The following is a 12,826-nucleotide window of genomic DNA, read 5'->3' as shown; positions in this document are numbered from 1 at the left end:
TATATAATACATATAAAATTAAAGTGGAATAATAATAAAATATATATCAAAATGAAACGGAAAAATATTTATTTCACTGTTTTGGTCCGCCTGCCACCATGGCATTATGTGAAACTCCGCCCATTCTCCTGTTATATATCCCCGAAGATCTCTCTCTCTCTCTCTCTCTCTCTCTCTCTCTCTCCACTCTCATTTCTCACTCTCTCTCTCATTTCTCTCTCCCTTTCTCTCTCATTTCTCTCTCTCTCTCTCTCTCTCTCTCTCTCTCTCTCTCTCTCTGCCAATTTGTCATATAGACGTGCCAATTTCCTCTATAAACCTTATACACTTAACTACAATGTAAACACATCAAAGCCCACTGTAATGAATGTTTTCGACTTTTCCAGGGATCCCCAAACTTTTATTTATTTATTTCTCTCTTTTTTTTAACATTAATTACGAAATTAGGTACTTGAACTTTCCATCTCTAATATTATTTATACGCACAGTAACTCTGATAAGGATAACGGGTTATGATGTCTACTACTTTAATAAAATAAAGAGCAAAGTTTTGGACCCCTTGGCTATGCTTTATGCTTTTTTTTCCTTTCTTTAAATAAAACATTTGAGTTGAACACTGAACAATTACCACATGATTTTCCAACAAACTGTTCTGAAAAAGTCTCTCTTGAGAGCGGTGAAATGAATATTTTAATCCTAACAACATTAAAGTAAGATATTTTTTTTTACAAATTAGAATGTATTAAGCATGCAAATGTATGCATATTTAACTAGACAACCCCTCATTTGCATAATTAAATGTACAATTTTGATTAAGTTTCAATACATGTTAGAATATCAGCAAACTGGCAAAAAAATTTATTAGGTATAGCTATTGTTTTTTTGTTTATTTTTCTTTATTTACAATTCACCTGTTGTGTCTTGCTTTAAAAGCACTCCATAATTAATTAAGTCCATGGGTGTGAATCCTAGCATCCTTGCAATTATAGTGATCACTCTCTCTTACATAGTCGAATACAGAGATTGCAGATGAAATGCAAATTCTTCCTACACCGTTTATTTTGTGACAACGCTGCCGCCTACAGTTCTTGGTTTGTAAAAAGTGGAGTGATCTGCACATCACTGAGTAACATTACATTACTTCTTTCCTTTCTCCAAAGACAATAAAAAAAATTGTAATTGTTGACAAATTGCTGTGGTGTAATTGGAATAAAACACTTCAAGATGTGCTGTTATTAGAAAATAACCTTAGGATGGTCAAGATAACTCGCAGCTTGGCCTCATCATTGATTATTTTCCAAGAACAGCATCTCTGAAAGTGGAATATTTCTGTATACAGACAGCGCTGTGTTATTACATGGAGTTCTTATCACTGATATTATGAAAACATTATTAATAGAGAGTTTTTACCATATGCCTGTTTCAGTTTAATTAACTAATAATTCAATAACATAACAATTACACACAATGTAAACTATTTGTTAGCGTTCAAGCAAATAAAAAATCCTGTCACTTTTAATGATAGTACTATAGATTTTCTCTCAGAAATATACCTCAACCTTATTGATATTATGCAAAGCAGGGCATGGTTAGAAATTCTAAACCACGCCCTGTTTTCCTGGTGTATAAACAGGAGATTGTACACATGCAATCCATTACCATGGGGAAAACTAAAGAACAGAGACAGACTGCAGTCTTAACTGGAGGCCATTTTGAAAAGCAACTGTATTACATCAACATTATTGTCACCATTATGCCATTATTATAACTGCCATAACTCTTATTTACATCACGTTGTGGTACGAGAGAGAAAGAAAGAGAGAGAGAGAGAGAGAGAGAGAGAGAGAGAGAGAGAGAATAAGAGCGGAGAGAGATTACTACATTACATCATAGAACAACTGGGTTCAGAGAGTACAAACCTCTCTCTCACACACACCTTCTTTCCTCTTGCTTGAACTCCTGCTGTATTTTACACCAGGGACTCTCAAATTCCACCCCCCCAGCCAGTGGCCGCTTTAACTTCTACAGCCCACCTCAGTACAGTTTACTCAACAGTCTAGTAGGTGTTATTTCACCCAGAAAATTGTATAATTCATCTGGTAGTTATCTGTAAGGACATGTTTATTTAACATTTATGGAAGGAGTCTCCAGTGTTACTAATTTCAAGACATAAATTTTAAAAAAAAAAAAGGTTGGCTGATGATGGAACAACTTGTTATAGCCGCTATAATGGCCATGAAAACAGGAGCTAACTTGTCTCATGGACGTTCCACGACATCACACGTACACCGTCACAACACCTTGAGATGTGTTGTTTCAGGAACATAATCCAATCCATCATGTTTTATTCCACTCCTAATTCTAGTGACATGATAAACAGGTAGCTAAGAGCTAGAAGAAATCAAATCAATAATGAATATGAGAGATTTGATCATTGCTGTAACTAAATAAAATTATCAAATTAAATATATTTTTAAAAATCACTGTTCACACTTGGGAGCACTTTCTTGTACACACACACACACACACACACACACCTTGCTCATTCCTGCAACAACACCACTGCTGCTGGCCCCAAGGTTGCTATGGCAATGCAACACAACACAGACACTGCCTGGTCTGCTTACATCATTTACAAACTCCCTAAGCACCTTTTAATCTCATAACATTTACCAAAATTCCTTTCCCAGCTCTCATTTATCTCTCTCAAACACACATTCGTGTTTACATACTGTCGGATAAGAGTGTTTCAGACTGCGGTCATAGTTTCTGTATTATTGCATTTACAAGCATTAACTCGTTTCCATACACAAAGCAGTGGGTCAAGCTACAAACAAAAATCTTGATCGTTGAACCCTTACTTGCGTAGTCACTGATCTTCAGTAACAAGCTTTATCTTAGGTCAGGGTCACAGTGTATCCAGAGCCCAGGAACTCCATGAACACAAGGCCTTGGAGGTGGGAGGAAACCAGAGAACCCAGAGGAAACCCAAATGGAAGAACATGCACAGAAACACCACACAAATAGTAACCCAAGCTCAGGATTGTTCTCTGAGAGAGAGAGAAAGAGAGAGAGAGAGAGAGAGAGAGAGAGAGAGAGAGAGAACAACCCAGGATGTAACTGCAGTGTACTTCACTAATGATAGTGGACGCGGTAAAGGTTCAGCGTAGTACACAAACAAGACATTTCAGACAAAAGTCCAAAGCAAAGTGCTCCTGAGGCTTTGGTGAAACCAGTCGATGATGTGATAATTCTTCTCAAGACATGACGTTCATTCAGATTTCTGATAGTCTAGACAAGCTCTTTGTCCCTCTACATCTTACATCTCCACATTCCTCACTTCACTGGTCCCATAACAACAATTACCGATGCAATGAATGTTGCGTCCATTGCAGTTGAAGTATCTCGCCACCGATAAGTAGAAATCCTTCACTCTGATGGTATGAAGCCAGTTTCCTCTTGGCTTCTCCGGTGTATGGCTCTTGCAGGTGGTGCACGAGAAGTGTTCGACCAACCCCCCCCCCAAAAAAAAACAACAACAATCCTTTAAGACAGTGGTCACCAACCCTCTTCCCTGAGATCTACCTTCCTGCAGGTTTCATCTCCAACCAAAATCCAACACACCTGTTTTAGCGGATGAAGAACTTCTCGATGCAATGATTAGAAGCTCAGGTTGACACCATAAAGGTTGGGGAGTTTGAAAGTCTTCAGGATGGTAGCGCTCTAGGAACAGGGTTGGTGATTATTGCTTTAGAGCCTGTGATTGTTGTGACACTGGTAATAAATGGACATGTAGGACGATTTGCATGCAGAAGCACCATAAGGATCATTTAATTCTCTCCTGACATGTTATATGTGAATGATGTTTTGAGATGACTGAAGGTTCCTTCAATAAGGAATTCAGTCTCTGGGTCATCCTGTAGGATTATTATTATTATTATTATTATTATTTGAAGATAGATAGATAGATAGATAGATAGATAGATAGATAGATAGATAGATAGATAGACAAATTAAAATAAGGTGACAGGATAATGTGCTTAATATATATTAATACCTCCTTATATTTACGCTCATAAAATTCATTTCAGCTGTGAATATTATGAGTACTAACTACCAAAAGTCCAGCTAGAGACAATGTGAAATATTTATATTGTTGTTGTTGTTGTTTTATTTCCAGAAAGCACTGCGGGGGTTTTGGGAAGTCATGCTAACTGCTTAGCTGTGCTGCGCTAGCCACCATTTCGGTTTGTTTACTTCCGGTATGGCTGCTGATGAAACGATATGAAAACTAGCTAGTGTAATATGACGTGTATAGACATGAGACGCATTTCGGGCATAATAAACGCTGTAAGAAACGTGTCAGGAGCTGAAAAGAAACACACCAGACTGCTTTAAGCACTAACTCCGAGAAGAGTACCAGCTAAACCAGCCAAACCAGCACAGAGTCACGGTAAGTAAGTTGAGCTCCTGGGACCGGAAGTAACACTGAAGAACTTTTAAATCGCATAGTTCCTGATCTGAAAGTTCCTCAACGTTACATTATTTCCATTCGAGACTGTTTATAGATGGTGCAAGGAATATTTATTTTTTTTTATTTATTTATTTATTTCCCAAAATATCAAACCTCAATGCCTTATCTATAACAGAGTCTAGAAAGCTGCGGTAAAGTTACCGTATTAAGCGCACTAATGAACAGTTAAAGGAAAACTCCACCCTGAAACACATGAAATATGTTTGTAAGGAAATATTGCTTTTGTGTTTAGTGATCGTGGTGATAATTTGCCGTGCTGACGCTGTATTTTCGTTACAGCGTGACAAGTGACCCTTAATGTGCCGTGCTGACGTCACAGGGAGACACTTGGTGTTTTTTTAGTAAGGAGAAAACATTTCAAGGACCTCAAACACAAGAGTCATATCTTTGCTTTCTGCAATTTAGCACACTGAGAAAGAGATGAGGGCCCTGCCTGACATTTTTTCTCTCTTTTATGTGCCTCGCTCTGCCATTCAGCAAATGCTTTCCAGTCTGCTAAATACTGCACTTCGCTCTTTGTTTTAGGGGTCTCTCTCTCTCTCTCTCTCTCTCTCTCTCTCTCTCTCTCTCTCTCTCTCTCTCTCTCTCTCTCTCTCTCCCCCTTCCTTCCTCCCTTGTCTCCAAATTAAATTTCTGTTTCTCTGTCTGGGACTAAAACTACCTTTTTCTGGGAAAGCACATTGTTTAACCCATACATCATATTAGTTCAAACATCCTTCCCTGTAATTCACACGCATAAATGTGATATTAGGACAAACATATGAGCACCCTGTACATACCATAGCATATGTCACAGGATGTGCTTTGCTACATGTTTTTCCCCATATATATTTATTTTATTTATTTATTTATTTATTTATTTACAGCTTCTGTAACTTTCAAAGTTTTAATCAATTTAAAATGCTATGAAAATCAAGTGAATATGCATTCTCGTGCACAGACAGAAAATGTTCTAGTGTGTGCCAAATCTCTAGACATTCAATTAATCATATAACCTATAGGATCACTAGAGCAAGCCTTAAGAATGTAAAAGAGTTTACATACAGCAATACAGCAATTTGGTAGGACTTACAGTTTTCTCTTCCCTTCTTTTTTTTTTTTTTTTTTTAATTCTTTTTTATCATTTCTTTTTTTTATTATTATTTTTTATCTCAGTAAAATTTACTTGTGCATTAAATTTGCCAAATGTATCATGTACTGCTGATATGATGGAATGAGTCAATGGGGCATGCCACTTGATGATAACCCGCCGCAAAAATACTGCGCCTCTTGCGCTTCTTAATAAGTACTCTCTTTACTTATTTATTGCTCGAACCGGACTCTTTCCATTAGCAAATATTTTTACTGTTATTATCTCTTTCTATATATATAAACCTGTCGGTATATATCTTAGTTTGAAGCTGTGATCTAAGAAACACCTATATCTCTGCCGTCGCAGAGGCAAAGTTCCCCGTATTTCATATAAGAAATCGCTCCATGTAATACTTCTCTCAATGTAATACACGCATTTCTTATATCACTGACTCCCTTCTATACAGTCAGCAATACACAATGACTTCATAAAATTCTAATTCTAATTTTAATTCTAAATACATTCCAATGACTTCATAAAATTCTAATTGTAATTCTAAATTCTTGTTGATTCCCACCAGTCAGTGGTAAGGCTACATCGGTCTTTCGCTCTGCACACAAAGGTCAAACCGCCTGCGTGACAACTTTTCTACGAGCATCCTCCGGTTTGCTTGTTGTCCAGAAAAGCTGAAAAGACTCGCGCAGCCCAGCCAGGGATGCTAAATTGTCGTGGAAATTAGACAACACTCGCAGACTCGTCCTCTGAAGGTAAAAAGGTTTATTACAGAAAGATGGTTAATACAGGATAGAATAAAGCAGGATAGAATAATGAGAGAGCTCTGAAGTGCTTGTGCTGAACCACTACTATATATATATGAAACGCAGAGCATGACACACTTCTGTGTACCGATAAGAAGATAAACATTCTGTACTGATCTCACTGACATGATATGGCCTTCTTAGGCGTTATCCTCAGATGGGAATGAAACAGAACAAGAACAAAACTATTACAAAGTAAAAATGAATCATTTCCCTCACACGTGTTTAGTGATCGTGGTGATAATTTGCCGTGCCGTATTTTCGTTACAGCGTGACAAGTGAGCCTTAATGTGCCGTGCTGACGTCACAGGGAGACACTTGGTGCTTTTAGTAAGGAGAAAACATTTCAAGGACCTCAAACACAAGAGTCATATCTCTCAGGTTTCACGGTAAACTCCTACAAAATAAAAAATAAATAAAAACAAATAAAAAGGCTTTTTGTTTTTGCGCACCATTTTCCAGCGATGTTTTGAACGTCGTATGCGTTGCAGCTATACGACACGCTGCGTTGAGTTACAGATAGTTTGTGATCTATGAGATGACAGTATTGTTTTTCTGTTTAGTTTTTCTTTTCTTTTTTTTTAAATTAGCATGAAAGTTTTGGAAGCTGATCTGTCTGAGCTGAGTGTATGGATGAGGAGGTGAGCGTGCTGGACAGACTAAAGGATTAAAGCCCCGCTGCATCGCTCTCCTTCTGCAGAGCAGAAGTGGCGGTGAAATCCCACCGTTGTGCTCTGTAGTCGCTCGACAAACCATCCAGTGAACGACACTGACAGCCTAAGATTCTCAGCAATACTACGAATTTATATTTGTGTTGACTTCAACTTCAAGTCGAAAAGCCAGTTTAAAAGGAACCGTGTGCACTGCTGATTAAATATATGGCATGTTAAAGGAAAAAACCCCACTCTATAATCATTATAGTTAATATAACTGATTTTCAGTGACATCCAAGACTTATTTTGTAATGAAATTCTGAGATTTTCATTGCTTTCGTGAGGCTTTCATTGACATGTTGGTCTGTTCTCACTTTCCTCATTACCCACAATGCCATTTGATTTGATCTCTTCCTAAAGAGAGCGATGCGGCAGCGCTTTAGTCCTTTAGTCTGTCCGGCTTTCCCGCTTCCTCACCTGTATTCATGGTTCGCTAACTAGCCGAGCCGGATCTCTGCCATAGCTCTACGCTGGATTTCTCATTAATCTCGTTAACGTTGAACGACGCTGGAAAATGGTGAGGGAGAAAAGAAAGGTGAAAGGTGTATCAGGTCGGGGTTGATCCCAAATAAATAAATAAATAAAGATAGAAACATGTTGAGAATCAGTCGGTTTGTTAAAGGAGGAGTGGCCAAATAATCTTATTGTAATATTTCAGTATTGTAATATTGTGAATATTTTTCTGTAAAGAAATGTGCATTTTTATATTGTGGATATTGTGGGGGAATTGGAGAATCTGGCATGATTCGTGTGTGTGTGTGTGTGTGTGTAGGACATTCATTCACATTCAGGGCATTCTGTGGTTTGAGCATCGCTCAGTCAGGGCATTCTTATCATTCTCAAACCCTCACAGTAATCTGGGTGTGTTTTCCTCTCAGTTCCGCGTTGTTTCCGCTGCCCTTTTGCCCTGGATGTCAGTATTGTGTGTGTGCGTGACCTCTGTAGGAGTTTGAGATAATGCTTGGTATGTGCCAGGCACAGAAAGAATCTGGTGGATTGAGAAAAATAAAACACTGGCAGAAACTCCAGACTTGTGTACGTTTCAGATGAGTAACCGACAGCGAGGAGTTCCTCTCGGCCTGCTGTTGCTGGTGTCTCAGGTGTTCCGGATTGGCACGGACAACATCCCTCCTGCTACACTAGTGACGCTCATCCTCAACGTCTACCTCTTCCTGTTTCCTTTCAAGCCCCTCTTACAGGTAGTGTAGAAGACACAGAGCTCAGATCAGATCGACAGGATAGTGTGAGAGAAGAGAATAAAGTGCAGCTGCCAGCACTGATTACACCTTACTTCCATTTGCACTTAACCTTGTGATGACATTTTGTGTGTGTGTGTGTGTGTGTGTGTGTGTGTGTGTGTGTGTGTGTTTCCAGACCTGTGTGAGCGTACAGCAGGCATACTGGGGTGGAGACTGGCATCGTCTCCTGTTCTCCCCTTTTCACCACGTCGATGATTTTCACCTCTACTTCAACATGGCCTCCTTCCTCTGGAAAGGCGTGAACCTGGAGCGCAGGCTCGGCACCGCCTGGTTCGCCTACCTCCTGTCCGTCTTCTCTCTGCTTACCGGATTGGTCTATCTGCTTCTGGAGGCGGGGCTAACGGAACTCACGGACGATTCCTCCTTTAGCATGCAGTGCGCTGTAGGGTTCTCGGGTCCGTACGTGCGTCTGTGCGATTTGTTCGGTTTTAACGTTAAGTAACGTTAAGATGTGAGAGATTTGTATGAAATAATCTACTGTCTGTCGTAGGTGTTCTCTTCGGGCTGAAAGTTGTGAACAATTATTATAACCCGGGCGGGGTCAAATACATCATGGGGTTTCCTGTGGCCAAACGCTACGCCTGCTGGGTGGAGCTAGTCCTCATACACATCCTGAACCCAGGGTAAGACACTGGGTTCTCTCTCTCTCACACACACTTACACTTTTCCTAGAACAATGCACCCTGTTGTGTGTTATTCCTAACTTACTGGATTTACATATTTAGTGGATGGCAAAGGGATTACATATGTGTGCAACCTCATATTTATTCCCCAGGAACGAATGTGTCTGTGAGTGAGTGAGAGAGAGAGAGAGAGAGAGAGAGAGAGAGAGAGAGAGACCTTGTGTCTGTGTGTTCATAATTATAACCTTCCAGACCTTTCTTCAGTGAAAACATTTTGTGTGGGAGTGTTTCTGTCTCAATGTGTAATTACAGCATATCACTGTGTAAGCATGTGAGGGTCAGTGCACATGCAGGTAGCAACTTGTGCTCTCTCTCTCTCTCTCTCTCTCTCTCTCTCTCTCTCTCTCTCTCTCTCTCTGCAGGACTTCGTTTGTTGGGCACCTGTCTGGTATTTTGGTGGGGCTTCTCTACATTACTGGTCCCCTCAGAACACTTATGAAAACATGTGCAGGTGAGACTGTGTGTGTGTGTGTGTGTGTGTGTGTGTGTGTGTGTGTAAGTGCCCTCCACATAACGCCATAACTGAACATTTCCACCCCAATCTTCACACTATTTCATGGCAGTCGTCGTCATGTTGTCACACGACTCGTCACGGCAACGGTCACAAACTGACCCCCAGCTCATGATATTTCCAGAATGGAACCGTTGTCGCAGGCCAGCTTCAGCACCCACATCATATGAACGGAAAAGCCCTCATAGTAACTCAGTCTCAAAACACGTTTTATTTACAAACCCGTAAACAAGTCTGCTTTGGTCCCACAGATTTTGCAAGTGGTCATGGAAACTACGGCAGGCCTCGCACGTACTATAACTCTTCAGGTAAGAATTTGAACCCTGTTAGATTTGCGTTTTGATGTGAATTTAGTAGTAATTCTACTCAGGAACTGTATAGTAGGATGGAATGTACTACGGTATTAATGTTGGACTTCAATGGTATGAGGTTATCGCTCCAAAATTCAAAAAGTCCCTCCCTTACAAAAACATCAAATGAGCCAATCATCATGCAAATATGGAATGATTGACAGTTGGGTAGGTGTTCTGAACTCTCTGATATTAACTGACCCCCTGGAAGCCCCGCCTCCATCTTAGATTAGTCGTCTCGACTCATGTTCTTGCTTGAAAGATGCACTATGTCTGTAATTATTATTTATGCCAGCACTTTGGGGGGTTTTTACACCCACCTCCCCCATATCAATGTTACTATGGTATCTTTTTATTTTTTAAAGCTGGTTATTTAGTCTCTACTTCCTGTTACCACCCCCTGATCGTTTGGAAGGACTATGTATCATTTCTCTTGGAGGTTGGTAGGTCTAAGGTGACCATGTTCCAGACCAGGATGCACTCTTGGATTTTATTCTGTGTAGGTTATAGTGGATATGGAACGCCCTACACACCGACCAGCTCCCCGTACTCCAGGCAGGGTCTCTACAACCTAGCTGAGCCATCGGCATTCTCTCAGCACCCTTATACAGCTGGTCTAACGGAGCAGGAGCAGTACGAGGCAGCCATCAGGGCCAGCCTGCAAGACCAAGGTGAGGGGTTTTATAGGTTAAACTCTTAAAAAATAAATAAATAAATAAATAAAACACAAGTGATTCATTGGGACATTGGTTTTGAGGATGGTTGCTCCTGAGTTGTCATTTTTAGATGGGTTCTGTAGTTGAAGCGCCATGATTTTTGAAAAAGTCAACTCGGTTGTAAATAATCCTTAGGAGCGTTTGTGACAACACAAGTTTGTGTATGCTGCCACCTACAGGCCACATGGAGGACTGACCGAGTGTTTAAATATGTGTTCTGCAGGACGGTATGCTCACCGCAAACCACCTCCTGGGTTCAGAACCAACTCTGAGCCCAACATCGAGGAAATACGTCATCGCCGACTTCAGAGGTTTAACCCAAAGATGTAAAAACCTTTTAAAAACTTTAAACCTTTTAAAGATAAATCAGGATCACTACTGAGTCAGTAGAAGTATGTTACAGTGCAATGTATTACTAATGCACCTTTATGCCAGGTTATACATCACTATCACTTGCACTTTCGGACTAATAAGACATTATAATTGAAGATCCTTTAAAGATGATCGTTCTCTATCCAGAAACCTGGCCTTTATTCATCTGCTATGAAGTTAACTGGCTTCAATTCATCTTGTGTATATGCACTCCTATAAGTCTTAATCATTTGCACTATGAAATGTAAGAAGATATCTCCACTGGCTTGGATAAGCAGTGTTTTGCTGGCTGTCGTCTTTATTGATGAAAGTTTATTTTTGTAAATAAATCCTACATTTTGGGACGTACCTTTTAACCCGAGTAAGGTCCTTTTTTCACATATTTGTTTCTCAATTAGTCTCTGAGCCAAAGCGATAAATATTTTGAAAGTGGTCCCTTGAAGCATTGGAGCATTTGGTCTTTTCTGCCAATACTTTGACTTCTTCACACACACACACACACACACACACACACACACACACACACACACATATATATAAAATAATGTCCTAGCCTAATAAAAAGACATTAATTAGACATTACTCAACAGAATCGAGCTGCTGTTACCAGTCTTTTTGCGTAGATCTCCACAATGTTGGTACACCTAGATTTGAAGATCTCCTCTTTGCAGAACAGTTCAATCTGGGACAATGATGGCTAATGTCAGGACTTTGACTAGGCCACTCCAGAACATCCAGCTTCCTAGAAGGCCACTCTATAGTAGCTTTGACCTTATGCTTGAGGTCGTTTCTGCTTGGTTCGCAAGTCCTTGCAGATGAGAAACATCCTTAAACCATTATGCTGCCACCATCGTGCTTCTCAGTCAGGATGGTGTTCCTTACTGGCAGTACAATGCAGTACAATGCAGCCATGATGACTCAACAGGAAGTGGAAGTGCAGCTGAAAACGGAGAGTCTGGAAAACAAAGTAGAGAAATGTAGCTGCAAGCAGCGATCTGCGGGGTCCAAGAACTCCTTGCAGAAAGCACTACCAGTGGTCAGTTCTAGCCCAGATACATGGCTCAATAAAGAAATCATACAAAACTTAACCATACTTACATCTTTTTGTGTGTGTGTGTGTGTGTGTGTGTGTGTGTGATTATAGCTCAGTGCTGGTTGTGTGAAATGCCTGTTAAAATCTGATTGGCTGCAAGCCCTGCCTCTAGTTTATGAAGTATATGATCTGTTTAGCATATTATGCAAATTGTCATAAATTAGTGGGTGTGGCTATATGGTCGAAAAGGCCATTTTTAAAGTAGTTTCAAGCTAGAACATAAATTTCATTGTACACTTTATTTCCCAGAAGATGTGCTTGGTTTTGTGTGCGCAAACAAATCATTTCAGTTCCACGTTGTAACACTACAAAACGTGGAAAAGTTGAACAGGGGGCGAATACTTATACTTACAGCAAGGTGCTGTAATATACTCAAAAATAATTCGAAATAGTACAAAAACATGCGATTTGAGACAGGTCTGCTGTTTTTAACTTGCTAGTCTATACCTGTATATTACCTAATATTTTTCACAAGATTAACATTAAACAAATATTAAGCATATTTAAACATCTAGACTGTTTTTTTTTTTTTTTTTTTTTTTTACAGTAGCAGATATTTTTGCTTATTTCATGCATTCATGTCTAGAAAGAAGCAACATTTTTAAAGGGACTGAAGCATCGATGAGCGTCAGCGTTCTGACCTGAAATCTGAATATCAACACAAACAAAAACGGAGCGTGAACGAAATCACAAAAGCACTGGAGA

General features: G+C 39.8%; 1 protein-coding gene across 4 annotated transcripts; it reads left to right on the top strand.

The window, feature by feature from the left end:
* The first annotated feature begins 4,239 nt into the window (after window positions 1-4,239).
* rhbdd1 (rhomboid domain containing 1) lies at window positions 4,240-11,384 on the top strand. 4 transcript variants are annotated; one of them, XM_017490517.3, is made up of 10 exons: window positions 4,240-4,453; window positions 4,814-4,875; window positions 6,187-6,373; window positions 8,184-8,336; window positions 8,512-8,791; window positions 8,887-9,019; window positions 9,442-9,530; window positions 9,842-9,898; window positions 10,444-10,611; window positions 10,880-11,384. In XM_017490517.3, exons 4-10 carry the CDS (start codon window positions 8,184-8,186, stop codon window positions 10,984-10,986), a joined length of 987 nt encoding a protein of 328 aa, XP_017346006.1. In that variant the 5' UTR covers window positions 4,240-4,453; window positions 4,814-4,875; window positions 6,187-6,373; the 3' UTR covers window positions 10,987-11,384. The 4 variants fall into 4 exon arrangements, with proteins under 4 accessions (XP_017346006.1, XP_017346005.1, XP_017346008.1 ...); XM_017490516.3 differs by lacking the exon at window positions 4,814-4,875; XM_017490519.3 differs by lacking the exon at window positions 4,814-4,875 and having other exon boundaries at window positions 10,836-11,384.
* Window positions 11,385-12,826: the final 1,442 nt, after the last annotated feature.

The sequence above is a fragment of the Ictalurus punctatus genome, chromosome 17 (assembly GCF_001660625.3).
Source record: "Ictalurus punctatus breed USDA103 chromosome 17, Coco_2.0, whole genome shotgun sequence".
In the NCBI taxonomy this organism is placed as follows: domain Eukaryota; kingdom Metazoa; phylum Chordata; class Actinopteri; order Siluriformes; family Ictaluridae; genus Ictalurus; species Ictalurus punctatus.
This window is presented reverse-complemented; position numbering and strand designations above follow the sequence as displayed.

What these genes read in the sequence shown, in the direction of transcription:
- rhbdd1 (XM_017490518.3), top strand. Translation starts at nt 8,184, where the DNA reads ATGAGTAACCGACAGCGAGGAGTTCCTCTCGGCCTGCTGTTGCTGGTG. An exon ending in GTGCGCTGTAGGGTTCTCGG is followed by an intron (nt 8,792 to 8,886) that starts GTCCGTACGTGC and finishes TGTCTGTCGTAG; the next exon opens with GTGTTCTCTTCGGGCTGAAA. An exon ending in GGCCAGCCTGCAAGACCAAG is followed by an intron (nt 10,612 to 10,879) that starts GTGAGGGGTTTT and finishes TGTGTTCTGCAG; the next exon opens with GACGGTATGCTCACCGCAAA.